This window comes from Mobula hypostoma, chromosome 4, assembly GCF_963921235.1.
Source record: "Mobula hypostoma chromosome 4, sMobHyp1.1, whole genome shotgun sequence".
Classification (NCBI taxonomy): Eukaryota; Metazoa; Chordata; class Chondrichthyes; order Myliobatiformes; family Myliobatidae; genus Mobula; species Mobula hypostoma.
In genome coordinates this window covers 62,762,086-62,787,977 of record NC_086100.1, presented here as the reverse complement: position 1 = coordinate 62,787,977, position 25,892 = coordinate 62,762,086, and the positions used below count along the sequence as shown (strand labels likewise).

Genomic DNA, 25,892 nt, shown 5'->3' with positions numbered 1-25,892 from the left:
AATGTAGGTAGGTTGGTCACAATTGAAGTGGGGGGAAAACACTGGGCAGCCATTGGCACAATGTAGAATGCTTTGAAGTGATGTGATAATACTTGAGGTGGTGCAGAGGATACAGATAAGTCAGCTGAAGAACTTCAAATTATGAGCACAATTCAGCTGTGGTGGAATTCCCTACTTTTGTATGGTAGGTTGATTTAATTGAGACGTGTAAAACTCAGAAAAATATAACTGAAACAGTAAGTATCTATTTCTTTTAGAAAAGAAATCAGTAATTAGAATGAGCTGACAGTAGGGTTATGGAATGTTGGAAACAAAATTGGGGAAAAAATGTAATTGGAGTCTTATAATTGCCTAAATGTGGTAGGGGCTGATCTTCCCAATCAAAGAGTATTGGATATGCTGTGACCCACTATGCTGAAGTTCAGGAGAAGAGGAATTAACCCAGATATGTCCCTTTTTAGCTGGTATGGACAGTATAGGCCAGGTGGCTTCTTTTCTGTGCTATAATGGCATCTGATTTCATGATATTAATCAAAACGGAAAGTTGACTATTTGTCCTCATTATCTGGAGGCAGTGTATTGAATTTGATCACTGGTATTTTAAAAACTTGTTTTCCCAACGTGAAGATATAATTGTATTTGTTAATTTGGATTAACAGATTCCCCTGTTATGATTGTAGTGTTCATAAAGAGTAATGATTATGGGAAATGTTTGACCACCAGTATCCTGTGGGATATTCATCTCTTTGTTTTCTTTTCTAGTATTGTATACGTTATCTCTGCTCCAGCTTCACCTGTTCTGGGAATAATGGTAGATAAAGTAGGGAAGAATATATTTTGGGTGATGTCTGCTGTTCTGATGACACTGGCTGCTCATATGATGTTAGCATTCACCTTCTGGAACCCTTGGATTGCCATGGTAAACATGTTTTCAATTAATACTGTAAGGAAACTCATTGAAAAGTAATGTAAATCCCATTCATGTTTTTAATCTGAATATCACTAATCTTTAACCATGTTTTAAGCAAAGTTCTGTCTAGCAAGTTTATTGGTAAAACCTAATCATGTACTTAAACACAAATCCTCCATGACGAATATTTAACTTCATTCTTAATGTCATTTAAGTACAGGTAAATGTGGACTTGTAATCTGAACTTTCCATCTGAATTTACCTGTTTAAAAAAAAAGTTTAAATCGCATTGAAGACAGAGTTCTTGTGCCCGTTATTCTACTGTGGATGAGTTGTTTGTTACCATTAATTGTTAAGGGGTTTGGGGAAGCACTGGCCACTGGAAACCAAAGACCTGAACAACTAATCGAGGGATGCATGTTTCTTGTCCCATCATGCCAGCTGTGCGATCTCAATTGTTTTATATAATGGAAATTTTTTAAATGTTTTAAATTAGTTCATTCACGTCCTTCACTGCAAGAAATTTGGTGTTGCCTGGTCTGTTACCATGAAATTGGCTCTTAATTAATTTCTGAAATTATCCCACAGTTATATCCTCTCCACTGTATTAAAATAAACTGGGTGAAACTGGCCACAGCATCTGGCATTGATTTAGATAGCAGATTTGGCCATTTTGGTCAAGCTGATTTCAAATTAAACTTTGGTATTGATAGGGAACAGAAGATTGCATCACAGTGTATACTAATTTAATTTCCAAAGATGTGTTCATTAAGTTTTGTATTTAACGTTGCATTAGGGCAGCACAGTAGCTTAGTAGTTAGCACAACACTTTACTGTGTAGCTGACCTGGGTTCATTTCTTGCCACTGCCTGTAAGGAATTTGTATGTTCTCGCCATGACCGTATGGGTTTCCTCCATGTGCTCTGGTTTTCTCCCACAGTCCAAAGATGTACCAGTTGGTAGGTTAATTAGTGGTTGTATGTTGTCTCATGACGAGGCTGAGATTAAATCGGGGGATTACAGTGCAGCATGGCTCGTAGGGCTGGAAGGGCCTATTCTGCGCTGCATCTCAGTAAATTTTTAAAAAATAGATGATTTATGGGAGTTGGCTCTGTTTCTACCCATCCACACGTTCCTCAGGTTGGTAGATTTGACACCTACCTAATATATTTAAAACATCTGGATGACTTGTAACTCAGTTTCTACGACCAGCTCATTATGTCAAAAATATTTGCACAAATCTCACATTTGAATAGAAATTTTTTTTTGATGCTAAATTTGGTTTTGAAGTTCTATATTCAAGTACAGATTAAAAGAGAACATTTTTTAAAATTTCAGTGTCTACTGGGTATATCATATTCTTTGCTCGCCTGTGCACTCTGGCCTATGGTGGCATTCGTTGTTCCTGAACACCAACTGGGAACAGCTTATGGCTTGTAAGTAATAATGCTTCAAAATTATTTCAATATGGCTGCAAATATTTACAAGTTCAAGGTAGATTTCATTGAGGGGAGAGACTTAAATATTTGTAAAGACCAATTTAGAAAATGTGGTCTATTGCATTCTAACAAAAGGAAGAAAAGAAACAGTTCTTGCAAAAGGGAATTTGGGAAGATGGGTCGAAAGTTGAAAGCAAGACCTCCTGGGTCAGAATCACAGAATTATTTCTCCATGCCACATTCTGGTGAGTGTCAAAATAGGAAGATAGAGCAGGTGAGTGTGTGGTTCAGAAAGAACTTCAAGCGTTTGATTAATTGGGATCCCTTCTAGGGTAGTGTTGACCTGCACAAGAAAGAATGGTTGCATCTGAACTGAAGGGGGACCAATCTCCTTGTAGAGTGGATTTAAACCTGTAAGGCAGGGGTTGGGACACAGTGACAGGGCAGCAGATGGAGTGACTGACTCAGATAATTGTATCAGTTTGTATTCCATTTTAAAATGGAACAGGCAAGTCCAGTGGGAATAGTGGGCATAGTTAGGAAGGGAAACATAAAAGGACTTGTAGGTTTAACTGCACTTAATATAATGCAAGCAGTTTCACAAGGTGAATGAACTGAGCGCATGTATCAGTGCAGGGATTTGATACTGTTACTGTCATAGAGGTATGCTTCAGCGGAGGAGGGAAGGGCTAGATGAGCAGCTCATTGTTCTGTGGTGTAGACATTTCAAGCGTGATAGGTTTGTAAAGGAGGAAGAAGTGTTGTGCTGCTTTGTTAGGCAAGTATTGTGATAGTATTCGCGATATCTTTTTAGGCTTCCTCTAATGAAGTTGCATAAGTGTAATAAGAAAGGGGCAGTCACTTTGGGTTTATTTGCTTATCCCAGTAGTGAACAGGAATTTTTAAAAAATGGTAGATCGGGTAACTTTGCCAAACTACAAGTATTGTCTTAGATGAGGAGGAATTTATGAAATGTAATTCAGGGTTGGCAGAAGTAGTATTTTCTTCCCTCATTCAAGAGTTTTCACTATTTTCTTAAGCTTGACAGATAGATAATTCCAGTCCCGGCATAGCTATAGTTGAAGATGGTTTCATTATTTGCCAACGTGTTATGGTACGCAAGGAGCCAGTGTAAAAAGACTACTTCTAAGCGTGCTAATGAAAGGCAGATACAAACATTGATTGAAATTCCTTCAACTTCTAACAAGTGCTTCTGGCTACTAAATGAAATATGCAAAGATATAAAGTGGCCAACCTGATGATGAAAGCTAATTGTTTAACAACATGATAATGAGCAATTACAACAGCTATTAACCCACAAGGAAGCAGTGAAATTTAGAAATTAGAAATAAAATAACAATCTAAATCAGGAATAAGAGATAGCACTCCCTGCTTGGTATCTGTAAAAGATGCCGCCAACTGAACATTAAACATACTGGAATCAGATTAGAATTGGAAACATATTAGAATCGATGTTCCTGATCAATTGAATAGCACAGTCAAATACTAAAGAATAATAGGACCATCAGCTGGATTTGAAATGCAGAGTAAAATTTTGTCTTTCAAGAGGGATCCCTACCCAGACTTTGAAATAAGCCAAATGGATAATGTCCAATACCAGTATACAATAGAGAATTCAAAACAAATCTAAAATTTGTAGAAACTTAAAATATTGACTTCATTTTTACAGATTTGTAATCAGAGTACATGTTTCAATCATTTTCCAACAGACTTTTGTTCCATTTGTAGTGTTTGTTTTCTTCCTCAGTAATATCAGAGCATTTCTGGAGTACGTGTGTAAGTGAAGGAAAGTAACTGCTCGTTTGCTCACAGTTGATTGGGAGGCATTGTCCGGGGCTAAGGAAAGGGAACAGTGTCACCCAGCTGTATGAGTTCACTTGATGGATCTTGATTATCCATTACTTTCAGGAAGGGAAGGCCATCTATTGAAGAAACTGGTTTGTAGTCGTCCTTTTTATGGACAAAAACAGATTCACCTTTGCTTGTTGTGTTGCTTGTCCAACCTCTTTGTTTGAAGGTCAAGGCGGGAGAGACTGGAGGCTGGCAAGACTGGCCAAAGCTCTCCTTGATGTGGATACTGCGAAGGCAGGAAGTCATGAAACTGGGGTGTCTATTTTCCAGAATGCTAGTTCTGAAGATGTTCACAGGTGAAGATTTGTATGCATTCCCTAGGCAGACATCTCCTACTATCACCCATCCCAGTGCTGACCTCTGTGCAAAGCGAGCATTTGGAGACCCATTATATTGCTCAAGTACCTTGTGCTGGAAGAAGCGGCAACTTAGGAAGGGGATTCATCTCCCTCCCTGCCATGCTGTAATAAGGTACTTGTGTTATTCTTCACAGACCAGGGAGGTGGGCTAACATGAAGAGCTGCAAAGTGTTTGTCTCTGTCACATTCAGAGTACTGGGTGACACCATTTCATCCCTCGCCCAGTGGCTGGTTGAACAACAGCAGCGGAACCATATGGAGTGCTCTTTGAGGAAGATTCTTCACTCCTAGAGGTGTCTCCCTGAACCCTTTACACTCAGGAGAGGGTGTGTGCACCATGACAGGGCCTCTAACATGTTTTTCTGATTTAAGTGGCACCGAGCTGAACGTGGTCATAATGAAACTGAGGTTGTTCCTCATTTTTGTTTCAGTCTGGATGAAACTAGAAAAATAGAAGGGTGGGAAGCTGATTCCCTTTTCCAGTTTGTATCTGGTCCTCTTTGACATCCACTTCTCCTGCAGACTAAAGGAGAATTTCTCCAAATGGGACAGATTCCTCATGCAAAGTCAAGGCAACACTAGCCACGTTAAGTAGCTTTCGGCTTTGACTGCCTCCAACTCCATTAGTAGGTCTTCTAGTTCTTGAAGTCATAGGGGCTCCCTGCTAGAAATCTTGGAGAAGGACTCAAGTTTGTTGAAAACAACGGTCTCCATTGTCTCCGCGGATCCGTAGCACTTTTCCAGTCTTTGCCAGACGAAAGTGAAAGCAGCACTAGGATGTTTGATGTAAACTGACCGTAAATCTGCTTGCATGCTCAGCAGACTTGGATCCAAGCCACTTTACCAGCAGGTCGAGTTCTTCACTTGGCTTGAGCTTGAGGTTTTCAGTGTGTGACGTGTCCCCAGTTTTGTTTTACTGGGAGTCCACAGTTTCGTTTCTGTGAGCGTTACCTTATGACATATGCCAAGGGTATAAAAGAAATGTGGGCAGAGGCTGAGGAGGAGTCGAAGGAAAGAGAGAGAGTGTGAAGATCGCAGATTTCGAGCTAACTGGGAACAGCTCATGATCAAGAAGGGTAAAATCTAATGCTTACCCATACCCAAAGGATTGGGTTACTCAGCGGCACACTGTGCACTGTGGAGACGTGTCTGTTCTTCGTATAATCCGTGGGTGTGGATTTCGTGACAGTCACTTTGTGAAATCGCTCTTCGTGGACTTCGGAATAGTATTCCTCTGCTGGGATCTTCGGTAACTATTTCTTCATTCGCTAGCCGTGGAATCTTTGGAATTCATGGTGATCACCTCGTCGCTGCACTGTGAATCCACAAGTCTCTCCTCTCACCTATTTCGTGAATTACTGGGACTCTCTGAACTACCACTTTAAGACGATGCTTGAGTAAGATTTGTTAAGAACGAGTTCTAAGTTTGACTGTAAGGGAGCTATAGACGCATAACACTGTTAACTTCTGTTTAAGAAAGTAGTTTATTTAATTTTATATATTTTGAGTAGATGTAAATAAATATAGTGGTTTTAATATTAAAACCCGACTCAATTTGTCATCTCTTGCTGCTGGTATGTTACGAATTCGTAACAAGTGGCATTGCAGAATGTGGAGTTCCAAGCACAGTAATTTTCTGGCTGATTGTTGAATTTCATGAATCCGGCCATGATGGGCTAGGAATCTTGCAAGACCTGACACATGATGATGAGGTTGGTTCATAGGGAGTGTATGCACCTTACCAGGAGGCTGAGCAGCATCACCACCTGTGTTAGTTATGCCATGGTACATCGGAGCATTGAGCATGAGAGGGAGGCAGTCTCTGTTCTGCCCTGTTTGGGTGAAAGGTGTCAAGTTGCGGGGTGTTATCTTGAGGAAGGGGAGCCCCCCCCCCCAGTCCGCCTTTCAGTCTTGCCAGTCTTGATTGGCTGGCCTGAATCTTCAGTGTCTGCTAGTGAGTGGGTATAAGCATAAGCAGAATGGTCTTTGATGTACTTTGTTGTCAGCTGGCTGCTTCATGCCCACCTCAAAGACTTTGACTTCAGCTAAAACTGCCTCCACCTCCTATTCATGCTGCAGTGCCTCTAATGTGGACTGCAGGTGGATTTTCTCTGTTTAGTTCAGCCTATTTCACTTTTACAGGAATTTCGCTTTCTGCTGCTTCAGCCCTGGCACAGGCTTCCAGTGCTGCCATGCTTGCCACTGAAGCTTTAGTCTGTCTAGGTAATCGAGATGAGCCTATCGATCACACTGACCTGGTTTCAAGGCTTCTCTTTTCCATTGCCGACATTTTAACTTGCTGCCACTGATGGAATCACCATTGAGTATCATTTTCCTGTTCTGCACTCACTCAACAGTTTTCCTTGATTATTTTTTTAGCTAGACAGAGAGATAACTCCAGTCCTGGTGTAGCTGTAGTTGAAGGTGGTTTTATTATTCACCAACATGTTACAATACGCAAAGAGCCAGTGTAAGAAGACAGTACTACTAAGCGTTCTACTGAAAGACAGATACAAATATTGATTGAAATTCCTTCGACTCCTAACAAGTGCTTCTAGCCACTAATTGAAATGTACAAAGATATAAAATGGCCGACCTAATGACGAAAGCTAATTGTTTAACAACATGGTAACGTGCGATTACAACAGCTGTGAACCCACAAGGAAGGAGTGAGATCCAGTAATTAGAAATAAAATAACAATCCAAATCAGGAAAGACATAGATGAGAGAGATATAAACTGATAGGAAGGAAAGGAAAGGTACGTCGCATCTGGAGTTTCTCCGGTTAGCGGACAATTTCCCTCCGCACCTCTCTGACGTAGTGGGGAACTGCATATGAGGCAAGTTACAGCAGTGGTTTGCCATTGCCTTCTGCCGGGTGAGTTTCCAAAGAGATCACCAGCTCGTAACCCAGCACGGATGGAAAGTGTGCAGGGGAGCTGGCTGGAGCTGGATGTGAACTCGGGACCTTTCGTCCTGAAATCTTGACACTGATGTCACTATGCCACCAGCTGGGTCATAAACTGGATAATTGATCCCAAAGGAAATTACAGTGTCGGAGTAGCATTATAAGTGCACAGATATGCAAGTATACAAATATTTGAAGAGAAGTTAGAATAAAAAAAATAAGTTGTCTCAAAGAGACTTAACGGGGGGGGGGTGTCATCACTTCCCTGGATATATGTGGACTCATTATAGAGCCTAATTGCCGAGGGTAAGAATGACCTCAAACAGCAGTCTTTGGAGCAGCGCAGTTGTTTTATTCTGTTACTAGACGTGCTCTTCTGTTTAGCCAAGGTGGCATGCAGAAGATGAGAAATGTTGTCCAGAATTGCCAGGACTTTCCGCAGAGTCCTTTGTTCTATCACATCCTCCTGTGTGTCCAGTTTGACTCCTACAACAGAGCCAGCCTTTCTAATCAGTTTATTGACCCTATTGGCATCACCCGTGCTGATGCCATTGCCCCAGCACATCACCGCAGTGCAGGCTTAGTCTTCCTAAAGTCCATCATCATCTCCTTTGTCTTCCTGATGTTGAGCTGCACATGATTCAGCTTGCACCATCTGACAAAGTCCTCCACCAGGGCCCTGTATGCTTCCTCCTGTCCTCCCTTTATACACCTTATTGCTGTGTCATCAGAGATTTCTGCAGATGGTATGACTCGGTGTGCCTAAAGTCCGAGTTATATAGGGTAAACAGGAAGGGAGCCAATAGAGTCCCCTGTGGGGCCCCAGTGCTGCTAATAGCCATGTCTGACACACGACTCTGAAACTGCACAAGCTGGTCTGCCAGTCAGGTAGTCCGTTATCCAGGATACAAAGGTAGTGCTAACCTGCATTGAATGGAGCTTTTCCCCCAGCAGTGAGGGCTGTATGGTATTGAAGGCACTTGAGAAATCAAAAAACATGATCCTCCCAGTGCTGCCCTGCTTATCCAAATGAGAGTAGGCTCTGTTCAGCAGGTAGATGACAGCATCGTCGACTCCAATGTGCTCCTGGTAGGCAGACTGCAGGGGATCAAGGGCTGATCTGACCAGGGGTCAGAGGTGAGCCAGGGCCAGCCTCTTGACAGTTTTCATGACGTGTGAGGTCAGGGCCACTGGACAGTAGTCATTCAACACTTTCAGTTGGCCCTTCTTGGGCACTGGGACCAGGCATGATGTTTTCCACGCAGTCAGGATCCTTTCCAGTGCACTGGAGATCTTCACACAGCTGCTCAGCACACTGCTTGGGGTTCACACCATCAGGTCCTGATGCTTTGCTGTTTCTCCAAAGCCCTTCTCTCCTCCTCCGCAGTGAAGGTGAGTCCATGATGACAGGGAGTTGGTGGAAGACGGTACAAAATAGAAACAAGGCCTTCAGATCACCAATGTCTGCCAATATGATGAAAAATTAAGCAAAACTAGCTACTAAGGAATCTAGGAAGTGACTATGTGAGAAATCTGGGAACAGTGACCATCATTCAGTAAGCTTTAAGGCAATATTTTAAAAAAAGATAAAGTTAGTTTTTCTGTTAGGGTCGCAAAATGAGAGAAGGCAGATTTTGATAGAGTAAGATCGGACCTCGGAGTGCTAGATTGGAAGTAGCTGCTCTGTAGCTGAGAGAGAGAACAACAGCTGATAAGTAGGAGATGTTTAAAAGCAAGATTAAAAGGCATCAGACTCAGTTTGTCCCGCAAAAGTAAGAAGCAAAGGTGATAAGTTTAGGGAATAAAAAAATATTAAAGGTTTCATTAGGGATAAAAGTGACACATGTGCCAGGTAGAGGGAATTTTAATCAAATGAATCACTTGCGGGTTATAGGGGATAAAGGAAGAAGCTGAAATAAATCAGGAGAGCAAAAAGGAGACATGAAGTGAACACAAAATATTCTGCAGATGTTGGGGTCAAAGCAACATGCACAAAACGCTGGAGGAACTCAGCAGGTCGGGCAGCATCCGTGGAAACAAACAGTCAACGTTTCGGGCTGAGACCCTTCGTCAGGACTGAAGAGGGAGGGGGCAGGGGCCCTATAAAGAAGGTTGGGGGAGGGTGGGAAGGAGAAGGCTGGTAGGTTGCAGGTGAAAAACCAGTAAGGGGAAAGATAAAGGGGTGGGGGAGGGGAGGCAGGGAGGGGATAGGTAGGAAAGATGAAGAAGGTATAGGGGAAAGCATAATGGGTAGTGGAAGGAGGCGGAACCATGAGGGAGGTGATAAGCAGCTGGAGGAGGGGGCAGAGTGAAACTGGGATGGGGGAAGGGAGGGGGAGGGAATTACTGGAAGTTGGAGAATTCAATGTTCATGCCAAGGGGCTGGAGACTACCCAGACGGCATATGAGGTGTTGCTCCTCCAACCTGAGTTTGGCCTCATCGTGGCAGTGGAGACATGAAGTGACATTGGCAAGTAGGATTAAGAAAAATCTTCAAACCTTTCAAAAAATATATTAGACTCAAGAGATTAGCTGATGAAGGAATATATCCCTCAGGGACCAGGGATATTCTGTGTATCGAGATGGGTGTAAGCAAAATCCTAAATAACCTGTTTTCATTGGTATTTACCAGGTAAGAGGATTTGGAGGCCATGGAGTTAAAAGACTATGTCTTTAACAGAAAGGAGGAAGTACTAGAAATATTGGAGTTGATAAATCTTCAGGATCTGACAGGATCTATCCCAGGATACTGAGGGAAGTAAGGGAGGAGATTGCTAGGTTTCTGATGGAAAGGAGGAACTGATCAGAAGGAATTAGTTTTGTGCAGGGGGATCATGCTCTGCAAAACAAATTTTTCTGAGGAGGTACCTAAGAAAATTGATGAAGGCTATGCGGTGGAGACAGTTTACACAAAATTTAATGAGACTTTTGGCAAGGTCCTGCATGATAGGTTGGCCCAAAAGATTAAAGTCCAAAGGATCGGAGGTGTGTTGGCAGACTGGTGATGAGAAGCAGATGGTACTGGCCAATGAGTGTTTATCTGACTGGAAATCATTTAATTTGTTTTTCTTGTGAATGCTGCTTATATGCTTTCTGTATATGGTGCTGCTTGCACGTAAGTTCTTCGTTGCTCCTGTGCATACGTGTACTTCTGCATGTGACAATTAAACATGACTTTGGACACAGATTGGTCTGGGACCTTTGGGAATATACTGTCTGTGAAATACTTGGATGGGGATGTTAATAGTGTCATTTGGAAGTTTCCAGACAGCATGAAAATTGGTAGGGTCCAAGGGAGTTGACTCTGGAGATAGGATGTAAACTATCTGAAGTGTTTAGCAGAGTGGTGATAGATAGGATTAGAATCAGGCATGTGCTGAGGTAATGGGGATTTAAATTCTGGTAAGACATAAAGTGTAAATAGAGGAGACCTTTGAAGCAATGATGTCCAGAGAGATGCTGAAGTACAACCTATAGCTTCCTGAATCTGGCAACAAGGTTGGATAACAGGAAGAAAAGGCATTTGGTATGCTTACCTTTACAGGTCAAGGTAATGAGCATAAGAATTGTGATGTGATGTTGCATTGTACAAAACATAGTTTAGCCTGCACTCAGAGTACTGTGTGCAGTTCTGGTTCCACACAATAGGCAGCATTTGGTAGCAATAAGAATGCAGAAGAGATGGACTTGAATGCTGTCTAGAATTGGGAACTGTCATTGTTGGAAGAAATTGGATAGGCTGGGTTCATTTTCAGTGGAATGTGGGAGACTCAGTTATAAGGAGCATCAATAAGATCCTTCTCCCAGGACAGTGGGTCTAAATCAAAAGAGCACAGTTTAACGTTTGAAAGGAGATTTGAAGGGCAGATTGTTTACCGAGCATAAGATAGTGAACATCAGTAGGTTGCCAGAAGAGATTGTGGAGGCAGAGACAACAGCACTCTTTGGACTGGTATTTGGATGGGAATGGTATGGAGGGACATGGGGAAAAATGGAATGAGCATGGCAAGGTATCATGATCTGCACGGATGGACAGTTTGTGTGCTGTATTATGATTCTATAAGCTATTATTCTGTGATTGATTCAGTTCTGGAATTTCTTCATTTTTGACTTTTTTTTCTGAACCATTCACCTTGCATGTTTCCTGTTGAGGAAGTCAGCTGTTTTCCAAAAAATTAAGTGTTTGAGCTGTTCGATAAGCCTAGTTTTATGTGGATAATTTAGTTGTTAGTAAACTTATTGTGGTATTGTTTATCATAATATGAATCTCCCATTTCAGCATGCAATCTATACAGAATCTGGGTCTTGCAGTGATTTCAATTGCCGCAGGTTCTATATTGGATTCAAAAGGGTACCTGTTACTTGAAGTATTTTTTTGTGCCTGTCTCTGTGGTAAGCATTGTATATTCTGTACTTGTCTTATTTGGTAGCCTATCAGTTGTATTGCTTAGGATGTCAACTCAAGTGAATACCCAAGTATTTACATGGACAATACACTAAAATTTTACTTGTTGATAACTTGGTGCCTCATTGATCTTGAAAATCAGGAAGCTAGTGTATGGGGCACAGCACTTTTTGAAAGTGATTCGAAACATATCAGTTGAAGAATATGAATTTTGGGCCTCAACTGATCTGTTGAAAAACATCTAACTCTCACCCTTTGCAAAGAATGCCTTGGATGTAAAAACATACTTTGTTTTTAAAAACGCAAACACGAGGAAATCTGCAGATGCTGGAAATTGAAGCAACACACACAAAATGCTGATGGAACACAGCAGGCCAGGCAGCATCTGTAGGAAGAAGTACAGTCGACATTTTGGGCCGAGACCCTTCATCAGGACTAACTGAAAGAAGAGCTAGTAAGAGATTTGAAAGTGGGAAGGGGAGGGGGAGATCCGAAATGATAGGAGAAGACAGGAGGGGGAGGAAAGAAGCTAAGAGCTGGAAAGTTGATTGGCAGAAGGGATACAGAGTTGGAGAAGGGGGAGGATCATGGGACGGGAGGCCTAGGGAGAAAGAATGTTCTCAATGTTCATGCCATCAGGTTGGAGGCTACCCGCATGCCATCAGGTTGGTATGAACATTGATTTCTCTAACTTCCGTTAATGCCCCTCCTCCCCTTCTTACCCCATCCCTTATTTATTATTTTTATTTCCCCCCCCCCTTTTTCTTCTCTCTCTGTCTCTCTCACAATCACTCCTTGCCTGCTTTCCACCTTCCTTTGGGCTCCCCTCCCCCTTTCTTTCTCCCTTGGCCTGAAAGCAGTGAAAGAGCTTAATTTTGTGAATTAAATTTGTTTATTTTGTTCATTTTAAGTTGTTTTTAGTTAACTGGGTTGTATTTATCAAGGCGTGACTACAATGTTTGCCTTTGATTTTTCAGCGGCACTAATAGCTGTGGTACTGCTCTATTTTGTGGATTTACTGTCAGGTATGAATTTCCAATTAAAGTTTCCAAATTGTTAAATTTTGATTACTCTGAAGAATCTTAAATTTTCATAATCATCTTTGTTTTAATTTTTTTTAGAGGGTGATCTAAATGTGACTGCATGGAAACGTTCAAAACTCCAAGCTGTTGCTGCAGCAGAGTAAGTTCTATTGGGACAAGTTGTAACATCCAAGTGTTTATGACAGAAGTGGAAAGAGCAAGAATAAATAAGCATGGGTGGTTTTAGTGTTAAGATCAGTTCCTAAATAAATGTATCTTGGAGTTGTTGTGTGCCTTCAGTGGTACAGGATCACACCTGCAGTTTATAATGCTATTGTCTGGCATTTTCTCTCTACATTGCTATAGATTCAACTGAGAACCAAAAAGAAATAAAGGGAAGTATAACAGACATAAAAGCAGATAGAACAAAAAAGAATCAGTAACACATGATTGCATGCAGGGGTAGCAAACATGCTTTTAACCTTTGCAACTCATTAGCCAGCATTGCTTTAGATGCTCTTGGAGATTACAGTAACACAGAAACTAGTCATAAGCAAAGTTAGTCAATTTTCTATGAAGAAATAACTATGTACTGAAAATAACTTGGGGAAATAGGCTTAACAGTATATTGACCATAATATGAATCAGAATTGGGTTTATTATCACCAGCATATGACGTGAAATTTGTTAACTTAGCAGCAGCAATTCAATGCAATACATAATCTAGCAGAGAGAGAAAAAAAATAATAAATAAGCAAGTAAATCAATTACATGTATTGAGTAGATTATTAAAACGTGCAAAAACAGAAATACTGCATATTAAAAAAGTGAGGTAGTGTCCAATGCTGCAAAGTCCATTCAGGAATCGGATGGCAGAGGGGAAGAAGCTGTTAGAGAAGCAACACCTTGTATACCATCTGGGTAGCTTCCAGCCTGATGACTTGAACATCAATTTCTCGAATTTCAGGTAATGCCCTGACCCCTTCACCATTCTCCATTCCCATTTCCCTCTTTCACCTTATCTCCTTATCACCTCCCTCTGGTGCTCCTCCCACTTTCCTTTCTTCCGTGACCTTCTGTCCTCTCCCATCAGATTTCCTTTCCCCAGCCCTGTATCTCATAGTCATACTTTATTGATCCCGGGGGAAATTGGTTTTCGTTACAGTTGCACCATAAATAATAAATAGTAATAAAACCATAAATAGTTAAATAGTAATATGTAAATTATGCCAGGAAATAAGTCCAGGACCAGCCTATTGGCTTGGGGTGTCTGACCCTCCAAGGGAGGAGTTGTAAAGTTTGATGGCCACAGGCAGGAATTACTTCCTATGACGCTCTCTGTTGCATCTCGGTGAAATGAGATGCATTTCCTACTGTTGCATCTCTTTCACCAATCAACTTCCGAGCTCTTTACTTCACCCCTCCCTGCTCCCAATTTCACCTATCACCTTGTTCTTCCTTCCCTCCCTCCACTTTCTTACTCTGACTCCTCATATTTTTTTCCAGTCCCGACAAAGGGCCTTGGCCTAAGATGTCAACTGTACTCTTTTCCCAAGATGCTATCTGGATTGCTGAGTTCCTCCAGCATTTTGTATGTGCTGCTTGAATTTCCAGCATCTGCAGATTTTCTCTTGTTTATAATTGTCAGTTTTGTGCCATCAAACCATTTAAGTGAGAGGGAATTGGGGAAATATTTTACAGGCTGGGAGTCAGACTTGGCATAAAGTAAGGGATGTAGTTGGACATTATTGTGGGAGTTCATGGACAAATATCCTTACCTGAAATGAGTACAACTACTACATCAATAATACTTAATCATAAATGAGGTGTTCATAGATTGCACATCATCCAACTCCATTCGCAACTTGTGAAGTGGTCTCTGTCCACACACGGTGGGACCTGGGCAACAATACTTAAACTGACAAATAAATTAATTATATAGTACAAATTTGAAAAGAAGCAAAATTAATGTTTGCAGTCATTGACTTTGCATTGGAACATTTGATCTATTATTCAGATGTAATGTTTTTAAGCTGAATTGTAAGCCCATTTCCTACTGTTGCCAGGTTAGCACAGCATTTCCTGTCTCAAAGAATTCTTATAATGTACCACTAGTGTAACTAGATCCACTTTGGACTCTGTTCCTTTGAAAAATGATTGGTTACACCCCAGTATACCGAAAGTAAGGTATTGGTATTTCTTTTCCTGACATTCCTCCAGTTGATTGTTTTGGTGCAGTGAAAAAGTGCCGCATCATGTAAGTATCTAGGTTACCAGAAGCTTTGCAAGGTTAACATTTTAAAGATTTGCCAGTTAACTTGCTAAGATGGGGCATCATTTCAAGCTCGAGTTCCTCTGTTTTTCATTATACCATGTGCAGTACTGTACAAAAGTCCTAGGCAGTCTAAATTTTCTATATAAATCTTGTTTTGTTTATTTTTTTGTCTTCTGCATTAAAAAAGAGCAAATTTTAGATTTTCAAACATTCATTAAAGAAAGTTATGTAATAGACCACTTTTCACCAATAAAACCTTGATTACTTTGTCGGTATATAGCCCAGTGCATGATTAAACAAAGTTAACAAACAGGATGCTAATGATCGATGACATAATAAGTTGAATGAAGTAAACTGATTAACTGAAAAAGAAATGAGTGTCGAAGCAACCAGACTATATGGTGAGAATGTGGCAGAGTGTAAGAATCAAATCTTTAATTCTTACGCTATGGCAAGAGTGAGCACAAGACACATGGTTATCATCCTGCTTCAGCAAGGTCTCTCCCAAACAGAAATTTTGTTGCAGACAGGAGTTTCAAGATGTGCTGTCCAAACTCTCCTGAAGAAGTACAAAGAAACGGGCAAGGTTGAGCGTCCATGGAAACTTGAGTGCAATGCATGAGAGCTACGTCAAACTAGCATCCCTTCTAAATCAGAAGTCAAGCACTTCTATCAGCTCTGAACTTAAAGAAACCACTGGAACCCAAGTACACCCCTCTACAGTCTGGAGAACTCTAGTCAGAAGTGGTCTTCATGGAAGAGTTGCTACCATTCCTTTGAAGTGGAAACAAAGCCAAGAGACTCACCTACGCACAAAAACACAAGGACTGGGGTCTTTGGACCACAAGGACTGAACAATGGCAGCAAGTATTCTGGACTGACGCGTTTGTCCATAGAGGAGCTGGAGAGAGCTATATTGATGGGTGACGGCAGCCAACAGTGAAACACAGCGGCCCTTCGGGTTTGGGGTTGTATTTCTACAAATGGAGTCGGTAATCTGGCCAGAATTAATGAGATCCTCAATGCTGAGAAGTACAAGCAGATTCTCACCCGTCACGCACTGCCATCAGGGAGGAGTCTGATCAGTCCCAACTTCATTCTGCAGCAGAACAATGACCCTGAGCACACAGCCAAGGTCATTAAGAACCAGCTTCAGCAAAAAGAAGAACAAGGACTTCTTCAACAGTTGGTATGGTCTCAACAGAGCCCTGATCTCAATATTACTGAGGCTGTCTGTGATTACCAAGAAAGACAGAAGCAAGTGAGACAGCCAGAGTCTGCAGAAGAATTGTTTCAAGTTCTCCAAGATGCTTGGAACAACCTATGAGCTGATTTTCTTATAAAACTGCACAACAGTGTACTTAAGAGAATTGATGCAGTTTTAAAGGCAAAGGATGGTCACACCAAATATTGATTTGATATGCTTTTTTTTAACTGTTTACTGCTCTTTATAATTTTTTTGACATTTAGAAATGTTTCATTTCTTTTTTAAAAGCATCTCCGCTTTTTAGTATTTTTTTTACATATGCCCAAGACTTTTGCACAGTACCTGTGAATGTGGATTTATCATAATAGTGTACACGATTTTGGTTTGCTGAATGTCATCTAGTACTGGAGGAGATTGTAGTATATGTCTGAATATTTTTACCATAATGAATACAATGGCTGACATCATCTGTTATCAAAAGAGAGTCCACTCTTGCAATTTCATATATTTTGGTTATTTTAATGGCTTTCTTGATGGGATTCAATCCAGTGTTAAAATGTTAAATTCACTACAGAAGGAGCATTGGAAGACTTTGTGAAACATTGAATAATTGAAATCTTTTTTAAAAAAATCCTTAGAAATGTTCCAAAATTGGTCCCTAATCTTGCACATATCCTTGGGCTTACTACTTAATTTAGTTGCAGTAAAATGAACATTGCTCCTAATAATCCTCTAGAGTTTTGTTTTATTATACTTCTGTTTATCACTTTGAGAATATTAAATCATAAAACTTGCAAATTTCAAATTCTCTATTGTGTAATTTTTATTGTGAAGCTAGTGATCATTTTGCTTGTTTTAGTTGGCTGTCTTTTTGTGTAACTCCTGTGGGCAAGCATCATTTGCTTAAGCGTTTGGCGTTTATTGTGTATTATGTATGATTTATCCAGATCAAAAGATTAGCCAACAATGAATTAACCTCGTGGCATATGTTATGATTACTATCTAATTTTGTCTGATCCTGCAAGGGTACCTGGAATAAAATTAGTCACTGTATGTGAGCCATTTTGATTATGTTTTGAGAATCTTTGTTTCTGAACTGCTTCAACTGCTTTTCACATTTCAAATTCAATGATTTTTTACAATGTTATTTTCCAAACTAACGCTTTGGATTTGATGTTGTGCAGTGAATCAAATATGATTAGGGATTTTCAGGTAGAATTCACCCTGCAATTTGAGAGGGGGAAGCTAAAATCAGATGTATCGGTATTACGTATGAGTAAAAGTAACAACAGAAGCACGAGAGAGAAGCTGGCCAATGCTAATTGAAAGGGGACTGTAGCAGAGATGATGGTAGAGTAGCAATAACTGGAATTTTGGGAGTAATTCACAAGATGCAGGATCATTTCGTCCCCAAGAAGCAGCAGCCTTCTAAAAGAAGGATAAGACAACTGTGCCTGACAAGGGAAGTCAAAAAGAGCACATAAACAGAAAAAGGTCATACAATATTGCAAATATTAGTGGGAAAACTAAAGGACTGGGAAGCTTTTAAAAGCTAACAGAAGGCAGCTAAAAAGCAATAAGGAGCAAAAAGATAAAATATGAAGGTAAACTAGCTAATATAAAAGAGGGTACTAAATTTTTTTTTCCAAATACATGAGTAAAATAAATGTCAGGGTTGACAGCTGGAAAATGACAGTGGAGTATTAGTATTGGGGAACAAAGAAATGATGTACAAAATGAATAAGTATTTTGCATCAATCTTTACTGTGCAGCATGCCAGAAGTTCAAGAGAATCAAGACAGAAGTGAGTGTAGTCACTATTACTATGGAGAAGGTGCTTGTGAAGCTGAAAAGTGTGAAGGCGGATAAATCAGCTGGACGAGATGGACTGTGCCTCGGGTTTCTGAAAGGGTATCTGAAGTAATTGCGGAGGTATTCATAGTGATCTCTTTCAAGAATTGCTTGAGACCAGAGTGGTTTCAGAGGACTGGAAAATTGCAAATTCCACTTTACTTTTTAAGAAGGGAGGGGGCCAAAATTATAGACCAGTTAGCCTGACTTAATTGGTAATTATGATTTTAGTCCATTATTAAGGATGAGGTCTTCCATTATTTGAAGGCACATTGTAAAATAGGCTGAAGTCAGCATGATTTCCTTAAGGGGAGATCTCACCTGACAGAATTGAGGAAGTAGCAAGCAGGATGGACAAAGGGGAATCTGTGGATTTTTTTTTAAAGAAGGCCTTTGATAAGGTGCTGCACATATGGCTGCTAAACAAGATAGGAGCCTGCGGAATTACAGGAAAGGTACAAGCCTGGATAGAGGATTAGCTGACTGACCACTGGTGACTAATGGTATTCTGCAATGGCCCATGTTAGGTTTGCTACTTTTCTTGATGGTGTGTCAGTGCTCTGGATAATGGTAATGATGGTTTTGTGTCCAAGTTTTCTGGTGAGTCAAAGATAAGTTGAAGGGGCAGGTAGTTTTGAGGAAGCAGGGAGTTTACAGAAAGCTTGAATGAGTTGGGAGGATGGGCAAAGAAGTGGCAGATGGAATAGAGCATAGGGAACTGTGTGATTGTGCATTTTGGTAGAGGGAATAAAGGTGCAGACCATTTTCTAAATGCAGAGAGAATTCATAAATTGGAGGTGAAAAGGATCTTGGGAGTTCTAGTGCAGGATTCCCAAGAGGTTAACTTGCAGGTTGTGTTGAAAGGAAGTCAAATGCAATGTTAAAATTAATTTCATGAGGAGTAGAATATAAAATCAATGTCTGCAATAATGTGATGGTCAGCCCATATTTGGGTAATTTTAATTAGTTTTGGGCCTGTTGTAAGGAAGGATTACTGGCATTGTAGAGAGTCCAATGGGCATGGTTTATGAGCACGTCCAGGGAGTGAGAGGGTAAATGTACAAGAAGCTTTTGATGGCTCTTGGCCTGTTCTTTCTGGAGTTTAGAAGAATGGGGAGGATCTCATTGAAACCTATTGATAAAAGTGGACGTAGAGAGAATTGATGCCATTAGTTGCAGTGTCTTGGACCAAAGAGCTCAGCCTCAAGGAGATAGCCCTTTCAAATAGAAATGAGGAAGAGATGGAAATGGATCTATGGAATTTATTGCCACTGGTGGCTGTGGAGGTCAAGTCATTGGGTACATTTAAAGCAGAGATTGATGGGTTCTTGATTAATTCATTGTCAAAGGTTATGACAAAAGCAGGATTACATGGTAGATAATGCCATTTTCAAATGGTGGAGATTCAATGAGCCGAATGGCTGAAGTCTGCTGTTAGGCCATATGGCTTGCAGTTTTTCAGGATACTTTTTTGAATAGTTAAATAAACTGATGAAATGGCTTTTTTTATGTTTCTAGCTATTGTGTGATTACGTTGTTCAGATATGCTTTTTGCTGGTCATTGTTAAAACTTACTTGAAAATGTTGGAAAGTTGTATTCTCTGTCATTAGTCTAATGATTAAAGAAACCTGGTTGTGGAGTTGCAGCATTAACAGTTTGTAACTGCAGTTCAAGAATCATAGAACTGCATGTGTGCAGTCATCATTGAACTATAGGTGATTATAACCATGTAGGTTGTTACAAAATAATGACTGAAATAGTTGTATGGCATTTTCAAATTTGATTACATTTATAACCTATTTGTATTTTGGCAGCTAGTTTTACTTGCTGAAGCTCTGCTTGTTCTTGCATTAAATATCTTTGAGTATTTCTCACATTGTTCATTGACTGCTTTTGAGACAAAAGAATCAAACCCTTTGTGCCTTGTCCTGGAAGGTTTGCTCTAAAATAATAGCTATATATTAGAATATGTCAATAAAATAATGGCATTGTTGAGATTGTTTTGGTTTTCAGTTGCAAATTTATTTTGTATTCAGAGATGTTGGCTTTCAGTGATTCATGATTGTTCAGTGTCATTTCCAGTACATAACTGTAAAGGAGAAAGAAATAATTGTTACTGCAGATCCAAAGTAGCACAAAAAACACAATAAATATGAATCTATAAGAGTTTATGTACATTGTACATTTAAAGTGACACTAGGTACGGGAGTGCCTGTAATTAAGATGACTGACGGGAAATGATAAAGTAGTGGTGGGGGAGTTTGGAAGGGTGCGTTAGTGGGTGGAGGTGTTCATCAGCCTTCCTGCTTCAGGACAATAACTGTTTTTGCATCTGGTGGTTCTGGCGTAGATACTACATAGTCTTCTCCTTGATGGGAGTGGTACAAACAGCCGTGGGTGGGTGGGATCCTTTGTGATGTGACTGGCCTTTTTTCTGGCAACTTGCTGTATATATGTACTTGATGGTGGGTAGTTTGCTGGTGATACGTTGGGCCGTTTTGACTACCCATTGTAGAGCCTTCCTGCCTGCCACAGTGTCGTTTCCGTAGCATGCAATGATACAAAAGTTAAGGTGCTTTCTACTGCTCACCTGGAGAAAGACGTAAGTATAGGTGTGCATAGTTCAGCCTCCTCAGAAAGTAGAGGTGTTGGTGAGCTTTCTTGAACATGTAGGATGTATTTTAGGACCATGAGAGTTTGTATGAAATGTAACACTCCCAGGAGTTCAGAACTGCTTGCAATTTCCACTGATGTGAAGAGCGGTGAGTGGTGCAAGTTCTCCTGAAGTCGATAACCATCTCGTATGTCTTGTTGACACTGAGGAAGAAGTTATTTGTCTGGCACCAGGCCTTGAGCTCTTGTACCTCCTCTCTGTAGGCCGTCTCATCGTTGTTGATGATGAGCCCCATCACTGTCATGTCATCGGTGAACTTGACAATGAGATTGCTCGGGTGTTTGGCCACGCTGTTGTGTGTGAGTAGCATGTACAGCAATCAGCTGAGCATTCAGCCCTGGGGTGGAGGAGGTGTGTGTACCTGTGTTGAGGATGATGGAGGAGGCACGGTTGTGCATCCTGATTGTGGTCTGTTAGTTAGGAATTCCAATATTCAATTGCTCAGTAGTATATTTAAACTGAGGAGTAGAGTTTGTTCACTAAGGTCTGTGGGACAACATTGTTGAATGTCTGAATAGACTTTTCAGTTGGCTTTTGAAGATGGGAAGCTTGACACTTTTTTCTTAAAGCTTAGGAAATTTAGTTTCAAATGACCTAATTCACAATATATGGAATATCTATAAGATATTGCAGAGCTTAATTTATTACAATTAACATGCTCTAATTGTTGGGAATGAAAATGTTTATTTGGAGATTACTATATAAAGTTTGATCAGGGCCAATATCAATATCAATCTTACTTCTTTTTATTTCAAATCAAATTGAGATATCATGCTTCTGCTTTATTGGTGGCCTTAGTCATTTGTAGTGGAGTTTTCAGTGCAGTGAAGGATTCTTCACTGGTGCTTAAACCTGGGGCCTTTAAGAAATGGTGTGCAGAGATTCTTTTCTCTCAGTTTTACAGGATTTAGCCAGTTTCTGGGTATAAAGATAAAAAATAAATCTATATTGTATAAAAATAAATTCTCTAACAACTTTTCCAGTTTTAGGAGTGATTACTAAAGTTGGCATTGAATTGAACAATCTGCAGAAATATACTTTTATTTTGTCGTTTGTATTAAGTATTTTCATTCTGTTTTGGAATAAAGATGAAAATCAAAGAGCTAGCTTCTTGACTTTTGGTCTTGCTTGCATCTACTTTTTTAACATCCTTGCTGCTGCTACTGCTTTTGGACTTGAAATGTTTCCAGTGTGCTAAAACAGTTACTTAATTTTTTCTCCTGTTGCTTTATTCTGTTTCTTAAATGTTAATTCATACTTCCATATCCTATTCATCATGTTGGTGAAAGAGCATCATTTCATTGGACAATGTAGTCCAGAGGCAGTTTTAAAATTCTATACGATTATTTTGTTTCACCATATTTACAAACTATAATTGTTTTTGAAATTTGTGGGCCGTTTTGAACCTGAACAATGACATGCTTCACTTTCATCAAATGCCCTTACATAATTGTTGTATACCCAGTCAGAATCCATCACACTACATGCACCACTTTTAAAATTGGTATACAGTATCATATTCAAAGTATTCAGGTTTTTTTTTTGTTGCTCTGGCCTTTGGACATGTGCAGTTGAACTTTTAAGGTTACTTGCTGTAAGAGGTCTGCATTTTAGGAATTATATTATTTTACACACTCTGAAGCAGTGATTAGGCAAAGTAACTTAAAGATCAGCAGTTTTTGTTTAACTGGAATGGAAGCCCATGAGTGGTCATATTAGTGTTCATAATTTCATGTAGCTGATTCATAATAGTAACTTTCACCACAATTTTTTACAGATGAGGATTAGGACTGGCAGCCCTCGGGCAGAAGTACACAACCTTTCTTCATCAAAACATCAACATGAAGAATATATTTTTAATACACTTTACAGATTTTGGAAAGGGGTGGAGGGAAGAAAGCTCTTAGTTTAATAGAAGATTGTTAATGTTGATTGTAACATCAAAAAAAAATCTGAGCACTAAAATGTTGTAATACTATTTTAAGAAACTGCCAAATGTTTTAACGTATTTGCTTATTTTTAACTGTTTGTAAAAATAATTTGGAATTTTTTAACTATTTGGAAAATGGTACATCTGTTATAATTCTGTGATCCCTGGTTTGGTTATCCACCTTTGAGTTGATATTCCTTGAATGGGTAAGTTTAGCAATTCAGAATTTATTTGTAAACTTGCCTATTAAGCTTAAGAAAATAATGATGAAAGTTTTGTCGTACTGGAAACAATCCCAAGCTAAAAATAATTCTTTGTTGCTTAAATTTGCTTAAGCTAGGTCTGTGTCAAAACATATTAATTTCCCAGTGAAGTAATTCGAATGGTTGGTTGGTTGTTTCATTACGGTCACTTCATGTGCACAGTGGTACTTTCGTACTTGTGTTTTGTATTGTACTTATCTTGTAAGAGTACTGGTCAGCTCAATGTATTTATCATTTGATTGCAAGTTAGTTTTCCACTTGATTTAAGGCAAGTTGAACTGAAATTCATTTTCTCTGTAGAATCAATTTCGTTTCAGTAATTATTTTTCATTATAAGTGAACATTTGGGAAATAAAGGTACCCCATGTATTTGTTTTAGAAAATAAACTGAACCAACAGTTTGCCAACAAATGGAAATGTTCTATTTAAAAATTTCTTTGCTTAACAAAAATACATACTGTTTGATTTTTCTCCTTGTGCTTGCAGTGTTCATGCTAGATGAAGGAACTCCAAGCTATTGTTTTTAGTGTCACAGAAATGAAGTTTTAGTCCATGTTCTCATTATCCTGTCCAATTTGACATGAATAGATCTTGGAATTATCTATCATTGAAGTAAGGACATCTGAAGCACTTTTCAATCGTCGCTCGTTTAGAAGATAAATGAATGAGAAATATTTGCAATTAGGCTAGAGTTATCTAGATTTTGGAAAACACTTGTGATTTTTGGGGAATGGATTGGAATTTCAACATGATGTTTGATTCCTATCTTAAAAGATGGTCAAACTCATGCTGTCAACAGTGATCTGGTGGTTAGCCATGTTTTATTTGTTTCAAGTGATGTATTGAGGTATAAATGATACTTTATTTGTTTTGTAGGGCTGCAAAGGGGGAACGGATTCGTCAACAACAAGTTGAAGACTTGGCCAAAATTCAGCCAATGAATGCATTTGCAGTCCGGAACCGATACCTCTCCAGACTTGGTGCACAAGTAAGAAAATGATTTGATATAAAATGGTCTCAGTAAAATAGCTCCACTTGAAAGTATCACTGATCTCATATGCAACAAATCTGAAGTGATACAGAAGATACTTTTAACCAAGAATGAATTGATTGTCATGAACGAAATTACATTGTTTAGAATTTGGATTGTGCTCAGTACTATTGCTCCAAGATTTACTTATTTGAGTCCCCATCAAATCAGATTTTGTCAAATGTTATTTTACTTGGTGCTTTTAACAATATTCCTGCTTTAAGAGCAGTGTATTTGTCTCTAGTTTTATCCCATCCATTCACTTGTAACGAATCATGTTACTTGCAAAATGTGGAAGTTTCCTACCTGTTTTGATTTCTTTCAGTTACCAGAACATTACACTGTCCATGGATCAGCACTGGCATTTCGGAGTGTATTAAAATAATCTGAAGAATTGCACTGGGAGGACTTTTAATTTTCCACAATGGGAGCTATGAAAATAAACTGACAGAAGACTGTTACAATACTTTTCTAATGGAAAATTTACAGATGAAATACTACAGCAGCACTTTTGCACAGTGTTTTCCATTTGGAGAAGGATGAGATTTCCAATATATCTATAGTGATAAATATTTAATTTGTATCATAATCATTGCTTTACTTGGTACAGGGTACCTGAGAAGTACAGAAATCCAAGCAATCAGGAAAAGTATCAGCTTCAACTAGCCTGGAGCTCTTCGGTATTGGATAGTTTGTATGTCCACAGATTTTATCTTTGTAATTTGGACTGTAACCACTATTTAAGCTGCAATTAAGCAATGAACAATTTTTTGAGCCGGGAAACATTGTCTTCAGGCATGTTACGTCAACATGCACATGAATTGCACACATTGTTAATGGCCATTTTGTATTGATTAAAGTTCTTTTTAAATCCATAGGATATTACTGCTTTATTATGCAATTGACTGTATCCGATTAAATAAATCTCCAGATGTAGAGGAGAGAACATGGTAGTAATGCTGCAGATTGGATAGTATCAATGTGTGCATGAAAGCTGATAAATGAATATTTCCATTTTGAGGAGATGATGCATTATTGAGGACGTCTCGGCAATGAGCTACATCATGCTGATGCCAGTTTTTCACATGACAGCATGTTCCAGACTTTCTCAGCTACTGGAAATTAGATGCAGGTGCTGTTTTATTGTCTTAACTTTGTGAACCAGTTGTTTGATGTCATGCATACCTGATACATCTGGCATGTTCTTTATTTGAATGGAGTTTCATAAATTACTTTCATTTCTATTTCTAATTTTGTCATCAGCTTCAATTATTTTTAAAATGTCTCTGACTTATCAGTTCCAAACTGGTGAGTTAGGTTTCAGGCAAATCTGCAAATATCAGAAGATCTTGCCATGAAGATTTGGATTATTGCAAAATACTTGACTATTTCATTTATGTTCCTAAAGTGAAGGAAACCTGTCTTTGCTGGTTGTGATTTGCATTTTACTGTAGTACAAACATAACTGACTTAAGATGCCCTCCACAGTATTTCAATAAGGCAGTCCACTGGCATCTTTGAGAAAATGTGGTTATGGATATCTTCCAGATATTTTTATTCTAGAATTGTTTTTGTGAAGTGCAAATTAAAAAATATGACTCCTCTCTCCCTCCTTCTAACCTCTCAATATAATATCAGTGGTGGAGATAATGCTGGTATCAATAATTTAAAGATATTGCAAAATAATGGGCCATATAGTGGCTCAGCATTTGTGCTAATGCAGAACAGCTTCAATGACCCAAGTTC

General features: G+C 39.4%; 1 protein-coding gene across 3 annotated transcripts in view; it reads left to right on the top strand.

Moving 5' to 3' along the window:
* The window catches only part of mfsd1 (major facilitator superfamily domain containing 1), a 57,595-nt gene extending 32,191 nt beyond the window's left edge, over positions 1–25,404 (top strand). Inside the window, exons 11-17 of one of the 3 annotated variants that reach the window (XR_010017661.1) lie at positions 763–919; positions 2,249–2,346; positions 11,768–11,880; positions 12,871–12,918; positions 13,015–13,075; positions 22,701–23,728; positions 23,993–24,041. Coding sequence is in view for 2 of the 3 variants with exons in the window: in XM_063045861.1 (XP_062901931.1) it covers positions 763–919; positions 2,249–2,346; positions 11,768–11,880; positions 12,871–12,918; positions 13,015–13,075; positions 23,993–24,104; positions 24,472–24,531 (649 nt within the window). In the remaining variant the exon portion in view is untranslated. The other 2 variants (XM_063045861.1, XM_063045862.1) reach the window with 2 other exon arrangements.
* Positions 25,405–25,892: the final 488 nt, after the last annotated feature.